Raw genomic sequence first — 18,635 nt, 5'->3', positions numbered from 1 at the left:
CCTGAAACGATGTTCACCTTAAGGAAGGTTTCCAACAAGTGTAACTCAACAGTAAAGTGTTTGAATTTGTAAACATTATAGAGTAAAAAGACTTTAAAATGGGAGAGAAAAATGCATCTTTTTCAGAGAATTTCTCTGTACAGCTTTGTGAAAAAGCGATGTGAAAGTGGCTACCCAAAACCACAAGGAGTCCTCATAAGACAATTTTTCATCACCTTTCAAATACATTTCCATTCAAATACCATTCAAATTGCTTAAATTTGAAAGTGCAAATGACTTTATTATTTAAATATACTCATTTAGAAGTCTATGGAATGAAAATCAGATACAATAACAAGCTTTTTTTTTTTTGTTGTTGCTTTAATTTGTATCACTAACATAATACAAAATACATTGTCAATCTAACAATAACTTTGTTTACTCTTCAGAACACTGTTGTTTTCAATTTAAAATTAACGCATGCCCTGCACTAAAATGATGTCAATCATACTTAATTTACACAATAAAGTATTTTATATTTTTTTATCTGGTACATAACTTTCTAATCTCCTGAAGAAGAAAGAAACATTTAGAAGTTACAAACTCTGCTTTTTTGAGTTACTTTACTCAGAAGAAGTCGAGGAAATTGGAGATGGAAATTTTAACTAACATTACCAAGGACCCATTTTAGTTTAAGCAGGTGAGAAAATTTCAATAATTTCAAGTCACTCTTGGAATGTCCGTTCCATGTATGTGGTATTCAAGAAAGACTGCTTGATGTCCAAAATGCAGTGGACAGCTAATTTCCGATGGCTGTCTTCATATTTCCTTACAGAAGAATTAAATTAACTCCCCCACCACGCGAAACTGAGAACCATTTCTTCCCAGTCGCAAGTCAAAAACTGTATTTGTACATTTGGTATCTGCTTCTTTAGAGCAACATCCACATATGCCAACACATAACTTATGACAGCACTTCTGCATAGCTGCGTCCTTTTTAGTTGAAAATATTCTGCAAACACCAAGAAAGTAGCAGAACAAACTAAAATTCCAGATTATTTTTTTTTTTAACAAACAAAAAAAAACCCAAACCAACAAAACTGTGATGCACCAGATGAATTAGTAAACCCAATTTTAAAAGTTAAGCACATAGAGTCTCTTTGCAGGTTAAGGTGATGACAGAAGAGAATGCCAGTACTATGGAAACTTCTGTACAGAAAAGCAAAGATGTACATCTTTATTTTTTAGTAAGTTAGTAGTACAGAAGAGTACTTTTTCTGTCTATAATACCAAAGGGTAAAATCTAAATCTATGTCAGAAATTTAATTCTGACTTTAAAATGTTATATTTGATAAAATCATACTCATCAATAGTTTACTATTTTCCTGGTTTACTAGTAAACTTTATTTTCAGGTTCTACTAGTTTACGATCACTAGTTTACTATTAAGAGCATTCACAATTTTTACCACTAGTGGAAGAAACAAACAAACAAAACCCACTAAAATCAACAGATTTATTCAATTAAACCATCTTAATTAATTCTGACAAAGGTATATTTTCTATCTCTGTTCTTAGAGGTTTTTGTATTATACTAATCCAAAAGTACTTTCACTTCCTGATATAGTTATACTTTTTCACCAATACTTATATAGTATACTTATTCACTCTTTTCTCAGAGAGAACATTGTAATGTGAAGAGAAAACATGTAACTCAGATAATAAAATTCTCTTTATTGATTATTTTCATTTTGCATACATTCCGTTTTTGTTTTTTTTTTTAACCTGTTTTACAGAGAATCTGAAATCATTATTTTATGACCTCCTGCTTTTCAAAGCAGATCAATTTAAAGCATTTCAAGAAAAGGTGTGAGATGATAAAAACTCCAACTACTTCACAGGGTGAATCAACTTACTTTGGAAGATGTAGAGTCACATTCCTGACAAATCCATCCGTAGCCAGTTTGCTTTGGAGACTTTTTCAAGGGAGGGTCTAGACAGCCAAAATGGTAACAGAGTCTGCATTCATCGCATCTGTGAAAGAAAATAAATATATATATGTATATATATATTGTGTCCTTGTATTATTTTACACTGAGCTTCCCTGCAATTCTCAGCACAAGATTCTTTGATCCATTATCATGGTACAGAAAGTACATTTTCTACAAGTGTTATTTTCAAATAACAAATATGCTCTGCCAAATTTGGAATATCCCAATGCAGACACTTGTGCATCATCTTCATCACAATCTTATATAAAGGATATTATTTAAGAGAGTTGCTAATTAAAGAATATAGCCAGTTCATTTTTGTCATTTATTCAGGTATTTTTTCATAAACAGAGGCAATATTGATTTTTCATAGTCATTTCACTTATCTCTTTTTACAAGGCAAACAGTGAAACACACATTCAATAATTCAAGTATAACTTGAATTAGGTACTTTAAACTGTAATTATGTATTTCAAACTGTAACTATGTAGTTCACAAATAAGGGCACAACACATTTTCTGATTCTCCTTCAATGTGCTGGAGAAGGATAACTATTTAAAATGGCTGCGATCCTCCACTGTGATCTTTCATTTATAAAACTGCCCTATGTATAAATAACACTTAAAAAAATAATAATAAAAATCAATCTTTTTGTTGCTGTTTTGTACCAGGTTTAGTCCAGATGTGAAGATCAAAACAAATACTGTAATTTCCTTGCTCACCTATTCATAATGTACCGGAATTGAAGAAACGCTATAGTGTGAGAAGTCCTTTATGAAAAACAGAGTCCTTTGGGAAAATGCTCAAAAGGATAATATGTTCAAAAGGAGTAAAATATTTTAAAAGCAGATACTATTTTCATATATCTTAAAGAATTTCACTTTGTTTGCATATCCCCTACAGCCTTTCGTTTGTAAAATAAGGCTTTTTTCAGATTTACTTTGCTATATTCTCTTTCCGAGACTTTGAATAAAAGACAAGGTAAATAATAAAAAAGTAAGAAATAAAGATTTAAGAATTAGAAACTCTAAGAATTCCCTTGCACTTTCTTTCTCTGCTTCCCTTGCAACCACTTCACTACAAAACATGGAAAATCTCTGAAAACTGCAGTAAATGTATGGCATGGCCACCATCAGATAGAAGACAAAGGTGTCATAATTATCAACAAAGATAAAAAGCACTGCATCACAGAAGGACTCAAGTAATGGAACACCTTGCTGTATTAACAGAACAAAATACGCAAGTGACTTTTCTCCAGGAATTAGTCTCTGCATAAAAGAGAAGTAACTGTTTTATGATGACAATTACATTATCTAAGTAGTTACGTTTGTTCTTGTTGTCAAATCTGTTTTTGCTTGGGAACTATCTGTTTTCACACATTGTACATAAGCCATAGGCACTGGTAAAGGCCCTGTTTGTACTGCTTTTGCTAGAAGGAATTTGAAACAAACCTGCAGGCACTGTACAAGTTTGCAGTGATACAGTTTATGTATTTTTAAAAATGGGAAATAACACAGTACAAAGTATATCCTTTGGATTATTTAGTAATAATATAATTCTAATTTCAGGACAAAGAACACACTGAAAACTTAAACAAGAAAATCATTCTGTTCAGTTCTAGAAGTTAACTATTTAAATATCTAAGTAGTTCTTGTTGAAATGACAGAAGGGTTGAATTGGAGATAAGATTATACTCCTATACCTTAATGGCATATGCGATCTTCAACTAAAGACCAAACTTCCTTTCAGCCTCAATGTTCTTTCATTTGTAAAGAAATACATTTTTACTAACCTATTTCATTCTTATAATCCTGTCCAGTTAAGTACTTGCACTTGAGCAGTGCTCATCAGAGCTCTCAAGTTTCCCTTCTAGGTTGGGATCCTCTAAGTAACATAAAGACTCACACTATTTTTGATGAGCATGGACTACTTGTGTTTAATCCTAAAAAACTACATCTGACTGCATCAAACAGCAGCAATTCAGGTTGCATTTTTTTCTAAAGCAATTGCCTATACAAAAAAACTGTTACGTATTGTGTTCTACAGAAGCTGTTTCTCCTTCAGAATTACAATTATAACTGAATGCCACCTTTCATTGTGCATATAAAATCTGGTACCTAGAAAGTGGTATTTCCTAACTTCACCTTTGGCCACATTTCAGAGGTATGCTGAGGAGACCAAAAAGGTTGGGCTGAAATAACCAGAATGTGGTGAAAGTAAATGCAAAAGCCCCATTAAAACTGAGTGTTTTTCATTTATATCGTTACTTCCATTACTTTTTTGCATTTTCCTAGAATGAGTTAACAGTTATGAAAATTTACAGATACTAAATAGCTTTCAGATACTAGATAGCTGCTATCTGCATTTGCACAGCTGAGAAAATGCAAACAACAAAGCATTCTCTAAATATAAAATGCTGCATGGCTAAAAATGACACTGTGTCAAATATTTTGAAACAGTTTCTTCATATTGCTTTCTTTTATTGGAATATCAATTCTGTATTGATGAATACAACTTCACAGAACCTGAAGTTCCTAGAGCATGATGCTGGGAAGACTGGATGAATACAGACTGTACTGTGGTTATAGATGATGTGCTAGCTGTCTGGCGAGCCTGTTCACTGACACTGAGTTGGGACAAAAGGTGAAGCTTAAACACATCTTAGTACAGAGAACAAAACTGGTATTCATAATTCATAATCCCAAAAGAAAACCTTAAGCCCACATTAAAAATACAGCAGTAGTAAACTAAGGCTACGTCTTGAAGAAAATACTACTGTGGTTTTTCATCTAGAAACATAAAATGACAGAAAATCCACTGTCAGATTCAGAAAATAAGAAACAGACACAAAATAAAGAACACTTTCCAACTACATTAGAGCTTGAAATTGCTGGGTCACGAAAAGCGTCACACTGACAGCCTCACAGTCTTTCAGTAGATGTGCTCATAGATCAGTCACAACTTGGACACTTACAAAGCAAAGGAGATACACCGTGTTGCCATTTACAAATACCGCCCACTTCCATCCTAGTAAAAGAGTCTGTTTTAAACTATCAGGCTGAGGGGAAAAAGACACAAAACAAAGAAACTCTTCAGCTTCTTCCACTTTAAAAAAATCAAGCTAAAATTGTTACCTTTGAAGACTCAAGGTCACATTTCCAAAACTGCCCTTAAAATAGCAAATGTTATTTATGGATTTTTGTTGGTCATTGTTAAATCTATAATCTATAACTGCCATTAAATGCCTGGTCATTTTCAGTGGTCTGGCTAGCAAATGAATTTAAAACTTGAAAATGAAAATCAGAGCTCCACACAAATATAAGCTAAACTAATCTTTTAAATTATCTTTAACTGACAGATAATTGGTTACTATCAATGTTTTAACAAGCCTGAAATCACTTTATGCATCAAAATTAGAAACTGTTGTATTTCTCATTCCAGCAATTAATTAGGATAGATATATGCCCACTACATGACAAGAAAACGGAGTCTGGAGAAATGGAGTGCATTAAGTTAACAAATTAAATAATAATAAAGGAAAATATTTTTCACTTATAAAATACAGAATGCAGGTCAGCTACATCTTCACAGCAAGAAAGCCTGATTAAGCATTTCTTTACCTGAAATATGTCTGCTCTGTTCTTTAATAAAGTGATCTCCATCTGTTCATGCCCTTGGATTTTTTTATTATTTTGGGCAGTGCAGCTGGCTGCGCTCAAGCCCAACATAACTCTGTTTTCCTGTTCATAATTAACTAATTATCCTCTAATCAATACTGTAGATACCGATTTTACAATGTAAATGAGATAAATGAGATAATGGCTGGAGTCAATCTCATTTTATTTACAAAGCTCAACACACATATCCAATTTCATCACACTGCATCTACCTACACAGGAACGAGTCTTATCAGCTGGCCTGCAGAAATCTTCATGGGAGCACTGTGCTTTTACAGAGCAACTGCAAATGGAAAACCTGCCCATCACTGGCATGCGTTTAAGTCATTGGTTAATATATAACACCAAAAAGAGCTGACTCAGCTATAGTGAATCAACTTATTTTGTATTCACAAGACAGCATCGCCCATCTACAGTTGCAAAAGTAATTACCTGCATGTCTCTGAAACACAACATTAAGAAGCTAATCTTTAAATACAACTTCACAAATATGCTTCAGAGACTACAGAAAATCCTTCATATATGTGCACATCACTGAACATTGTCTTCAGTGTCATGCCAAAAAGTACTATACTGATCAAAATACAAAACAGATGAACTAACTCCTATTCATCACAACAGCTCAGAAAAATACATTATTGACAAATCACCATCAGCATTAGAGAACTTGCCATTTAAGAGTTAGTCAGGCAAAATGAGAAATAATTAGACCAAAATTAGGAGTGATCTCATCCAGAATTTTTGAACTCTGAGAACTACAGTGAGTGCCCTAAACTCTCCAATAGCGGGGCAGATGCAACATAAAGGCTAATCCAGCATATGGCTGCATTTGACATAACTATTGCTACGTATCCTTCCCTGTTGGCTTGTGCTTGACCTCATTTCTGACTGAAGGCTCTGAAGACCTGAGGAGCAAATGTTCCCTCTCAGACACTGGTCTTTTGGCCCCTTTAACTCCTCAGTGCTCAAGTGTTGGGACATTGAGATTGCAGACAGCTGGAGACAAATACAGAGTTCACTTCAGATTGTAGCACATTCGTGTGTTCAGACAAACATTTTAGATAAATCCATGACAGTTTGAGGCACTGTTTCTTTTTAGTGGTTTTATGACAAACATGATGGAAAGGAGGTCCCTTCCAACCTAAAATGTTCTGTGATTCTGAGTATGTAAGCATTACAAAAAAATCAAAGTAAGCTCAAGTGAATTCAAAAAACCAAACTCAAGATGAGGACTTCAGGTTGAAGCAGGTAAGCAGTGCACCCATTACACCTTAACTGTAATGGGAACAACAGACAAATTCTGGGTGGCAGGAATGAGTACTAACAGAGAGGTCATAACAGAAAATCCTGCATGTGATGTCAAAGAAGTTACTTTCCAGTGCCCTTATTTAAAGAAGAAAATTAATAAAAAACCTAATAGTAATGTAACTCTACAGCCATACATTTGCTGCTGCCATTAATACATCCTTCTACTTCCCCACTGAGGGAAGGCACTCAAAACATTTCTTTATTATGAAATATGTGCAAAGCATTGCTCCTTTTAGCTTTCTCTTCTGACACCTCTTAAAACAAAGAGAAGGCATTTCAAGACTTCATATTTTACCCTGCCATTCTACTCCAAACTTTTCAATTCAGCTTCATGGATTATGACAGAAATTGCTTTTACTTTGCTGTGACACAATATAGATCAAACATGAAGGAAAAGAGATACTGTGCTCTCATTTATACTCTTATTTCAAATATAAGGTGCAGATCTTTCGCAACTCTTGCTTTCAGACTGAACAGGCAAGAGAAGTTTAAGAAAACCAAAACAAAAAAAAAACCCTTGCCTACCAATGGCATAAAAGCATAATATGGATGGTCAAGTCATCTTGCAGTTTCTGGCCTACAGTTATAAGAAATAATTAGCATCAGAGCAAGTTAGGGCAGTTCTCTCACATAGACCAATAATGCTTTAGGTGACTTTAGCATCTGGCATGTGGCAGATTCCAGCACTGAAATGATTGTACATGCACTGAATGCTGAACATAAAACAGGACGTAGCTCAGAGATACAGCCACATGCAACATATGAAATGGTTATTTTGAACAGCTGCCTGTCTCCAAAGATGCTGCAGATTCAACTGGATATAATTCTGAGGACTGACCTCAGTAGTCAGTCTTTCTTTGAGTGGGCAGTTAGGTCAGATGCCCTAAATTTATTTAGGATTCTATTATTTTCCTAGTTTTGACTTGAAGTAAACAAAATACTCCTTCTGGGAAAGGTAATGATTATAGTATTACATATGATGATTGAAAACTACTATCAAATTTCTATTATATTAGGTACAATGCAGTTGTATTAAAACAAAAATCCTAAATTGCAGAGATTCTAACAGTAGATGGAACTCTCTTCAGCAGAATGTTACTCTCTTCTGTTACACCCCAAAGCGAGAGGGGGCATGGCTATTGCAGACAGGTGAGAGAATACACCTGAAGCAGGATGATTAGTACATTCTCCATCTTACACATATATATATATATACATGCGTATATGTACATATATATATATATGTGTAATATATATATATGAGACACAGAATATATACATATGTCCCTACTGAATGTAGGGGTTTTTGGACAAAATGTCTTCACAGAGCAGGATATGTTTACAGACCCTCAGATGATATTAGTTTCAGGATAAAGCACCCCCAGATGGTTTGGGTGCGGGAAACTGCATACTGATCTCTAGTTTACTTATATTTTTGTCCATACTCTCAAGGGCATTAATAAAATCTATTTTTTCTCCTTACCACACAATAATCTTGCTGCAAAACCTTCACACACTTAGAGGACCTGTGTTATACTTTTCAGTCACTCCTTTATTACATGAGATTTTAAGCAAATCCTGTATTTATCACTAGTTACAATATATAACAGCATGAGTTTCTATGGCTCTGAAAGTTAGGAGAAAGTTCTACTTCAAAGCAAAAAGCTAAATGAAACATTCTATCTATGAATTCTGAAGGAAAAAATAGCACTGCATGCTGCTTCTACTCCCCTTCTGCCCAAGATGCTTATCATTAGGTAAGCTAAGCATTGAATATTTCATTTTAACAGTACTGACGAAGTGTCAGTTATTGATAAATGAGTGAAAGAAAATAAGCATTATCTGGCACAGATTTCTGTAGCTAAATTTATTATACTAAACCCAGAACTGCCACCTCACCTACTTGCTTTTTAATATTAAAATGAACAGAAACAAACCAAACCAACACAAAATCAAAAAACAACGACTATATATGGGTAAGGATAGACTCTGAACTAGCTGTCTATAAGATACTTCTTCTATGTAAATCCAGGTATTTTCTGAATTGTCAGCAATTCATCTGTGTCATGAAACTTAGTTCTCAGACAAACAGTCATTTACATGAATGCTATAAAGAAACTTTATTTACTATACCTGTAAGTGAACAGCTTCCTTTCAGCATGAAGTGTTCACTTCTCTTTCTCTCATAGTACTTCAATACTACAAAACACAAGGTTTCATTACATTATTTTGCAAAATCACTAAGGGCCCATTGATATAAGAGGAAACGCTACATAAAACACTATACTAGATTTGTTTTTATTTCTGTTAATATTGTACAACTACTGTATAGAGCTTATATTGACAGATTTTTATGTTCTAACTAAGTATTCCTGTGAAGACAGTTCCTTGGACACACATTAAGATAACGTTAGTCAGATTACTGCCCCCCAAAAAAGTGCAAAATACTTTCTTCCTTGGAAAGAACAAGAAATTCTGACAAGAATTACCTCCACTAACAAATAATACTGGACTGCAGCTGTGGTGCCATTCTCAAGAGTTCAGACTACACTTAGTTAAACTGAATGGTGCACTGTGAAATGCAACTGAATCCTCATTACAGATGTGAAGATTGCCAACCCTTGTTTCAAAAGGTGAAATATCTAGTGTTAACATCTGGCTTTCCAGAAAAAGAGAGGCAAATGATGTAAAGAATCATAAGATGATAACAGAATGGTTAAAAACTAACCTAATGTCAGAAGAAAGTCCCAAAGAAAACAAGCAGTCCTATACAGACACTCTACTGGAGGACAAACATATAAATACAGCTGGAAATCCCCTTGGTGTTAACAAGCATGCCCAAGAGTAACAACAACATCAACATTTATAACATACCTAAGCCTGGCCTTAGAAACCTTCAACAGCAGAATTTATTTAACTTTCCTCACCTTGCAATTAGATGCAATCAATGCAAATCCCTTCTATCACTTTTCTAAGTCGTCTTGCTAAAACATCTAACCAGACTTGAAGGACAACTTTATTTTCTCCTTCTTTGCAGCAACTTCTGCTTTCATCTACCTAATCTAGCATGGATCAATCCATCTTCACTAAATTAAAGAAATCCAAACATTTTAAGCCTTCCTCTTCATTTAGGTCTCTTGTAGACTGCTCATCATTCATTCTGTTTTCCTTGGCCTTTCTGTACTTCTCTTGCTGAGGTGGACAGCACATACTAGCTGAGGCTTTTTCAAGGCTGCTATACCAATCTGAGCAATGGGGAGTACTTTCATGTGTTAAACATATTAAAACATCACTCTTCATAAAACTAGATCGATTCACAGAATCAGTTTGTGATCCAAAATTATCCATTCCTTCATTTTTGGAGGCCCACCCCCTAAATATTTATCTCTGAGAGATAACTGCACTAAATAGTGATTTTCCCTTTCCTTTTCTCCATGGTATATCTTTCTAGCTGGTTTCTTAAAACTTCATTTGAATTCTAGCCTCATAGTTCCTCACATCACATTGGCATCACTTGCAAACATAACAAAACTTTTTATTAAAACACCTAACACATTAAAGAAAAACAATAAAAATATAGGAACACTGAATTCGGGACAGGAATGGAACATGGCTCTAATTTGACAGCGAATCCACAGCTACTAGTCTGCTTTCCTGATAAGCCACATATTTCAATGTAGCTTAATTAACAGAATATTTCCCTTGCTTACTTACCAGATCACACAAAAAGCATTTTCAAAGTCTTACTAAAGGCAAGCTATGAGGCATTTATCATTCTCTCCTTCAAAAATGCTTGTAATTATGTTACTTTAATAATGGGCTATAAGTCACACAATATACTTTAATATTGTTTTTTACACCTAAACAGTAAATCAAACAGGTAAACACCCATATTCCTCCCCACCTTGTTAGCTCAGTGTTGGGGTGAAACATTTTACTGTGCTTCAAAATTCTGGACAAGCAGTCCCTAAAAAAAAATAATAAATCAAATTTCCCAAATGAACCCCTATTTTCTAGTGCCAATTTCTTTACTTTAAATGCGCCTTTGGGTATCTTGCCAACACAAAATGGTAAGCACAGGTTCAACAAAAGTCTGACTTGGATATCATCCCTCCCCTTTTAAAACAAAACAACATGTTAGACATCAGGTTAATTTTATTCAATATAATATTCAAACATGAAATGCCCTAGCAAGAGGTGTCTTGAAGTATACACAGGTTTATATATTTCTCCTATTACTTATTACAGCATTTAATTTCTTTCTTATGTTTAAAAAATATTTTCAGATGGAAATGTGCCTTCAGAGATGACAAAAATCACCATATCTCAAGAAATTCAAAGATTATATGCCATCAAGTTACAAGTTTGATTGCCTTTGAGCAGAATTTTTCCAAGCAAGTTCAAGATGAGATTGATGAGGCTGTCAATACATTGCTACTGTAGATTTTAGAACTGGACCAGTACCGTTTGAAGATGAAAATACTATGTCTGCATCTAGCAGGATATATATGGACGAAGACGAAGATCTCAGCAGTCACACTGTGTGATCAGTTCTTCATTCCTTCCCCAACTTACACAACAATTTCAGATTTGGATTTTGATGAAATAAGCTTGTTCTGAACACTGTCAGGGAAGTGAGCCAAATAAAACAATATCTGCGTATCCTTAATATTTTCTCTTTCTTAAAAATGTTCCATAATGCAATATAGGTATAGTTCTATTCACTCAAGTATCTGAAGTCAGAAACGATTAGTCCATTTTTCCGTGGCAAATCTATTCCTTGAGAATAGTAAGTCTCAAGTGTTTTACAGATCTCATTATCACTGAACATTTTTTTTTTTTTTCTTTTTAAAAGGAAAGAATCCTTATTACAGTAGGGTCTATGTACAACACAATGTTCTATATAGAAATGTTCTCTTCAAACTGTATATAAGTAGAGCAGCAGGTTGATGGCGAACCTTGTTTCATTCAGTATTACCACAGAGGAACACACAGTATTTCAGTCCCACAGGCTTCTGTCACTCTTCAGTGAATTCAAGCATTGTATAACATCATTTACCAAGGAAGCACAGGGGAAAAAGACATTATTTAATAGGACAATTCTGACAAGACATTTATCCGTGATCTTTTAACAATGCACATAAGAAATGTTCCTGATTAGTGCTAAAAAAAAAAGCAGGCAAATTAACTACCTTGTCAGTCCAAATAACAAACCAATCAATTACATTCTATCCAAGCCTGACAAGCAAACTCAACTTTTTGTCATAATAAGCTTATAGCAGAGACAAGGTAGCTGTTCTCCTTTACTTTAGGTACTCTATCGACTGCTTAATCCACATTTAAAAATCATATTTATAAAAGAGGTTTCCAGGATTGCCTCCGAGGATGAGTTGTGGCAGAGTTGTGTCTCATGAAGGGTATCTACACAGTAAAGTGATAAGAAAAAAATATTAACATTTAAAGATCATAGCAGCTCTGCTCTGTCTTATGAAACATTTTAACATCACACTAGATTCAAGCAATTTGTATGCTCAGATCCAAGTAAGTATAAGACTCTCATAGCAAACTACCAAGAGTTTGTAAGAGTCAGAACATTAAATTAAGTATAACATTGTTTTCATTTTTGCTCAGTACAGCTCAAAGAATACATGCAGTCCAATGAAAGACTGATTTTTTATTTGTTTAATTACAATAGCAGCAAATTAATAGAAGTAGACCTCACTGTGTAAACTAGAGTTTTCCTCATATCTCAAAGCCATGCAAAAGTATGTTTGGGATTGACTTCATGACAGCATAAACGGCACTGGTAATGTGTTAGAACTTAGGGTTCTAGTTAGAAACTTTAAAAGTTTTTTAAGTTAGAGCTTTAAATAAACTAAAAAATAAATTAAAAAAAAAAAAAGCTTATTACATAGAATAGTTTTTGAAAGAAAATAAAGCTGAAGATTCATGAAGTTTCAAAATTGAACTTACTAATCTGCTACACAGACTGCTTTCATACTTTTATCATTTCTGAAACAACACTTTTGAGGCAATAATTTGAAAACATCCAAAGCTTTTTTTCTGCTTGTACTCCTTCCCTTTTGACACTCACAACATATTTTTTAAGGATGCAGGGTTTTTCTGCTTAGTTTGTAACTTCAATTTTGGAGTGATATTTTACATTTAAGCTTCATAAAACTAAAAGTAACATGAGAAATTAATACGACTGATAAAGATTTTCAGAAAACAATGTCAACATTGTCTTTGAGCTGTGATGGCATATCAAATACACGAGTTTTCAAAGGTCTATATGAACTCTTCACCAATTCTTTTTCCCTACCTTGAAATGATATAGAATATAATTATAAGTTAAAATAATTCTAAAGTACTTTCATGCTGTTATGAAATAAAAAAGCAATGATCTAAAGAACAGCAGGTAGAGTTTGCCACACACATCCCAACAATGTTTCTTCATAAAATACATTTGAGTGTAAGGATTTTCCGAGTAAGAATTAAAAGGACATTAAGTAAATAGTGTGTGTAAATTCATTTCGGTTCTTACTTCATTTCTTACTGGGGTCATGATCAGGTTGTTTTTTGTTTTGTTGTTTTTTTGTTTGTTTGTTTGTTGTTTTTGTTTTGTTTTTTTAAGTCAGATGTACTGAACTGCACTGCTACACATATTCCAATTTTGAACTTTTTAAAAGCTGAGCTGCAAAAAAAACATGTTTAAAATCATTTTTCTGCAATCCCGTTTCCTTAGCTAGGACAACCATCTTTGTTCGGAGACATCTCAGAGTAAATAAGGTTGGTGGGACTAGGCATAGAAGGGCAGAAAAATGAACAGCAGCCTCAGTACACAATTCAAGATAAGCATAAGGTGTTTGTGTTTAGGAAGCATAAACAGAATGTACCTACGCTAGTGATTCCTATGTCATTTCTATATGTTTAATTTTTTATTGAGAGCAGCATAAAATCACAGAACCGACTGTTCTAGTTGGAAGGGCTAGATGACCTTTAAGGGTCCCAACTCCCCTGCAGGCTGCTCAGATATGCTGAGATATTTTAATGCATATTATAATATTAAAAGGAGTATTCCTTTATAACTGGATGGATGGTGTTACCATTTATATGCTTTTAAAATTAGACAACATCATTTATCGTGTGTGATTTAGGATTATCTTAATCCCTCTCACTTCTGAGTATTACTTAAGTAGGTAAACAAAGCCAACTAAATTTATCCAGGTTTCAAGACAGCAGCAGATTAGTAAAAGACAAAGAAATATAAATGGACAAATACAATCATTTTCTTTAGCTTGTAACCCACAAGCTCAGCTGATAAAGTTATTGATTTTGTAGAACTACTTACTAAAACATTTTCCTGGGTCTTTTCACATTTCACTTTTGTCCCATTCTCATCTTTTACTTTTTTTCTTGTCCCTACATTCCACTTTCTGACCTTCACAGATGCAAAGAACTTATCTTACTCCTACATTCTTAACAAATTGCCACTGTAAAGGCTTTGCACTGAATTAAGCTTTTTACACATCTATTCTCAGTTCTTCTGGTGGCAACACCCAGAGATGCTCGCATTTTCACACTTAGTTGAGAAAAGTATTTATGAGCATAAAAATATGAAATGAAGACAGTGTGTAAAACTGAACAGTTTTGCTATCTTTCTGAACAGTAGGTGTGACAAATACCTGATAGAAGAAAGCATCCTGCACAGCAGTAACAGCTGTTTTCAACAAGGAGATACTCAATTGTGTTGTCAGGTCTCCTAGAAATATATTCTTTACTGTTAAACTGTCCTTTGCTTCAGGACAAACAGAACTATGGGATAATTTTTCATCAAGCTCTAGAGAGAGTAAACCACATCAGCAACTTTCATTTTCCTCCTGAAATACACATAGACAGAGTCTCCTCCCTTTTCCTCAATTGAGCAAATATTATGTAGTAGGGAGTCTACGCATATGTGCAGATTTCCTTCTTAAAGGAATTTAATGCACAAGAAACAGAAGGAATTATTTTAATACTTTTTAATAGAGTTGCCAAAGGCTGTTGTCTGTTTGTGTCAAAGTTACTGAAAAGTACATGCTGAAAACAACAAATCTCACACAAGTAAGATTTGATGATCTTTGTTGTTTTGTTTGTTGGCTTTTGATTTTTATTTTTTTTTAGCCTTCTTCATACTTGCTTTCATCAATTTAAATGCCTGTTCTGCAAACAGCATTTTTCTCTGTTAAGCGGGCACAAGTATAACATATCTGCAACCACAATGCAGGTTCAATCTATCTTCAGTTATTTTCAAAGATTTGAAGGCAAGGAAATGTTTCAGCATACCATACGAACTCTGAATCATTAAGATGTTCCCACCTCGAAATTCTATCAAGACTAAAGAGGTATTTGGGACAGTAGTCCTGGTACAGATGAAAACCTTTCTCTAATGAAATACAATGTTAATGAAAGAGGTAGAAAAGTGAAGCTATTTATCCACAGGAAATGCTGACAAAGACTAATTTTAAAAAACAAGGAACCATGTCTGCAGTAAACATCAGAAAATCTGGAGGTGATACAATTAGTATGCATTTTTAGAACTGGTCTGCTTAACATACATCTCGATCTCTGGTATTAATGTGAACCCACAGCTCTATTAAGTACACGAGAGTTACAGAGCTCTTTATTGAGTGGAATAGAAAATGAAGAGAAGGACTACCATAAAATAATATGCAAAGTGTCTCCTAGTTGAAATTAATTACTTAGATTCTTCTCAGTATTGATCAAGTCATAAATACGAATGTTTCATTAATGTTTACACATTTCTACTTGCTCTAATACTCATTCATTAACCTGCAAAAAAGTTATCTGCAGGGCAAAACACAAAAGCATCTGGAACAGAAAAGCTTTGCTTCATTCTCATAACTGGCACACTGGAGTATTAAATAGTGACATTTAGAAGTGGTCACTGTATAAATTTGTTGAGGTAAACAAGAATACCACTAGTCAGTACCTCCACTTGAAAACAAGTGAAGCACACAACCCAAATTTATTTCAGAGCACAGTAGAAACCACATATCCTATCCAAAAGATTATCAGTATTGCATATCTGAAATTATTTCATTCAGTAGGAAAAGTGTCATTTTCCTCCATTCTTCAAAGCCTTTGTGAATACAAGCTTCTGAGAATACATGAAAAAAAATAAATAAATAAAATAAAAGAAACAGTCAATACATTCAATACTCTACATGAAACCCAGCTTTCTCTTTTAAGAGACTACATTTACAGACCTTGTCACAACAAGGTCCTTGATGCTATCGAAGTAATTTTCAAGATACTTTAATCATTGGCAGAATTCAGTAACCTGACAAGAGAAATTTGGGCCAGGAAGATTTCAGTAACTTGAAAGGAAGGTTATTGACTGATGTAATTTCATTTGGATGTGACTGAATCCAATTGATTTGTTTTTCGCAATGCATATCTTTCCTCTGCAGCTGTCTCTATCTGATTTAGTGTGCAAGTGCAAGGAGAGGACTACCTCTTTCCACTTCAAGCAAAACCTTTCCTTCCTCCTGCTATTATTTATAATGAGCACAAAGCACTTTCAAGCCTAATCTCTGTACACCCTGTAAGAAAAAAAAAATGTTTGTTTGAATGCTAGGCCATGAATTTAACTGAGCCTTGTGAGTGCAGCATAAGCAAGTAGTTAGAAAAACAAACTTATTTTTTATTTACTGAAATACTGAGTTAGGGTTTGCAAAACATTAAGTCACATCACAATACCACATTAATTTTCAGTCCCAAATCTACAGTACCATGTAACCTAAAAACTTCAGCAGATTGTGCATATTTTCAGTTCAGATGTCATTCAAAGAAAAAACTACTTTGTATGCAATGAGCATAAATTTATAAACACTGATATTCATGAAATCGAGTCTTACCACACAAGTCTGATTTACAATATTTCTAATAAAAAAGAGGCATACTATGAGAAACTTCACTAGCGAAGTTAGGTTTGAACAGCATAAACCTTAGGGACAATAAAAAAGTGGAGAAATGTCCGACTCACTATAAATCCTGTGTGTGTAGCACAGTGTGCTGAGAAACACCAGATACCTTTATAAGGTTTTGTCAGAATTAAAGGGAAAAGACTGTGACACTAATATGCACCTCAAACCCAGAATGGTTTGACTGTATATTCTCTTATGATGGCATATATATTATTATTTTAAATTGAGTATATTTGCTTCCTTATGCACTATAAAAATTTAAGAATGCTGGTAAGGAGAAAAGGATATCTAGAAGACAGAACACCGCTACTTTCAAACTGTATGCAAATACTCATCTTAAAGTAATCTGAAAGAACCTGTGACTGAACTCCTCACATGCACTGCTTGTTTCCAAATATCCAATGAGTAAGATAATGCCTTTATTGCAGTTCCTATAGTAATGATAAAATATTTAAAGGCTTGCATCATAACGTGTCCCTCCAATGTGTATCTATCCTGACAGTAAAGTTACACAGAATGTTCAATTATTTCAACCAAGCAGATAGATTAAAAATGCAAGAACGCCAGACCAACAAAAGAAAAGGCAAAGGCAATATAAGCAGACAAATTCAAAACACTATGTCATCTAAAGCCGTACACACCAATTTGATTGAAGAACAGAATGTTTTAATTCTGAATGTATGAAAATTGCTCTCTTATATCAAAACTCTGTACTTCTTAAATAATCAAAATGTCTTTCTCAAGGTAATACCAACCCCCCATGTAAGTAAAAAAGTATAACTTTGCCCTACAAGTAAGTTATTTGGTATTTCTTCTCACAGATTTGCCACTCTTTTTCCCTTTGCTTTCGTTACTATTTCAGGAAGATGGGATGAAATAAAACAAAAAACTATGAAATCATTTTCACTGAAGAATTACCTTGGCTTTTACTGACCAATTGCCTTATTTTCTTCAACTGCCTGCACACATAGAACATGGTCCACCAATTAAACATGACTAGTTGGCTTAAGGACAAAATTTGTGAGCTTCCTTCTGATAATCTAACAATGAAAATGGAGCTAAAAATCGAGTAATGACAGTCTTTCCATGCTGTTCCAATTTTTATGTCTCAGAAAATAATATGAGTTCTGCTGTACTTTAGTTTTTATGCCTAATCTATATGCTTCAAAGTTCTAAAAGTTTACAGGCTCTATAGCAGCAGGAATATTCAGGCTGTCCTGAAGGAGCATGCTCCCAATGTATCTGTAGAAACATTTTCACAAAGAAGCAACAATACAACACTCAACATCAACCACTTTGTCTGCTTGATACCAAAGTAGGCTAAACTGGCTTCAGTTTCTTCTGGTGATAATAACTAAACAAAATTATGTCTTGCATAAAAGCTGTGAAATTTAGACTTCATTTATCAACAGAGGAAGTTAACAGCATAGCCTAAAAATATTTACTATAAAGACTGTATAGAGTCTTTTTATTTATTCAAAAATAGACAAAGAGAAAAAAAGGTGAAAAGTATACTTTTTCCAATTCAGTACATTAAATGAAGTCTAAAGAATTTTTCTTCTGGTTTTAGTGGGCAAACAGATAAACTCATTTTTGTGAGCTGCCGTTTTATTAGTGGGAAGAGATGAATTCAGAGAGCAAAAATCTAAATTTTATTGCAACATTTAAGTTTTAACAATGAACAGACACTACC

General features: G+C 34.0%; 1 protein-coding gene across 7 annotated transcripts in view; it reads right to left on the bottom strand.

Annotated features, from left to right (window-relative positions):
• Nucleotides 1–18,635, bottom strand: part of PHF14 (PHD finger protein 14) — a 189,725-nt gene that overhangs the window by 88,080 nt on the left and 83,010 nt on the right. For 4 of the 7 annotated variants that reach the window (XM_072329004.1, XM_072328999.1, XM_072329000.1 and 1 more), the window contains exon 17: nt 1,894–2,011. In XM_072329004.1, coding sequence (XP_072185105.1) covers nt 1,894–2,011 — 118 coding nt within the window. Of the gene's footprint in view, nt 1–256; nt 1,189–1,893; nt 2,012–11,093; nt 12,375–18,635 lie in introns of those variants that run through there. The other 3 variants (XM_072329001.1, XM_072329002.1, XM_072329003.1) reach the window with 3 other exon arrangements.

Source organism: Excalfactoria chinensis, chromosome 2, assembly GCF_039878825.1.
Source record: "Excalfactoria chinensis isolate bCotChi1 chromosome 2, bCotChi1.hap2, whole genome shotgun sequence".
Taxonomy (NCBI): domain Eukaryota; kingdom Metazoa; phylum Chordata; class Aves; order Galliformes; family Phasianidae; genus Excalfactoria; species Excalfactoria chinensis.
Note: the sequence above shows the minus strand (reverse complement) of the source record. Positions and strands in the feature narration are given on the sequence as shown.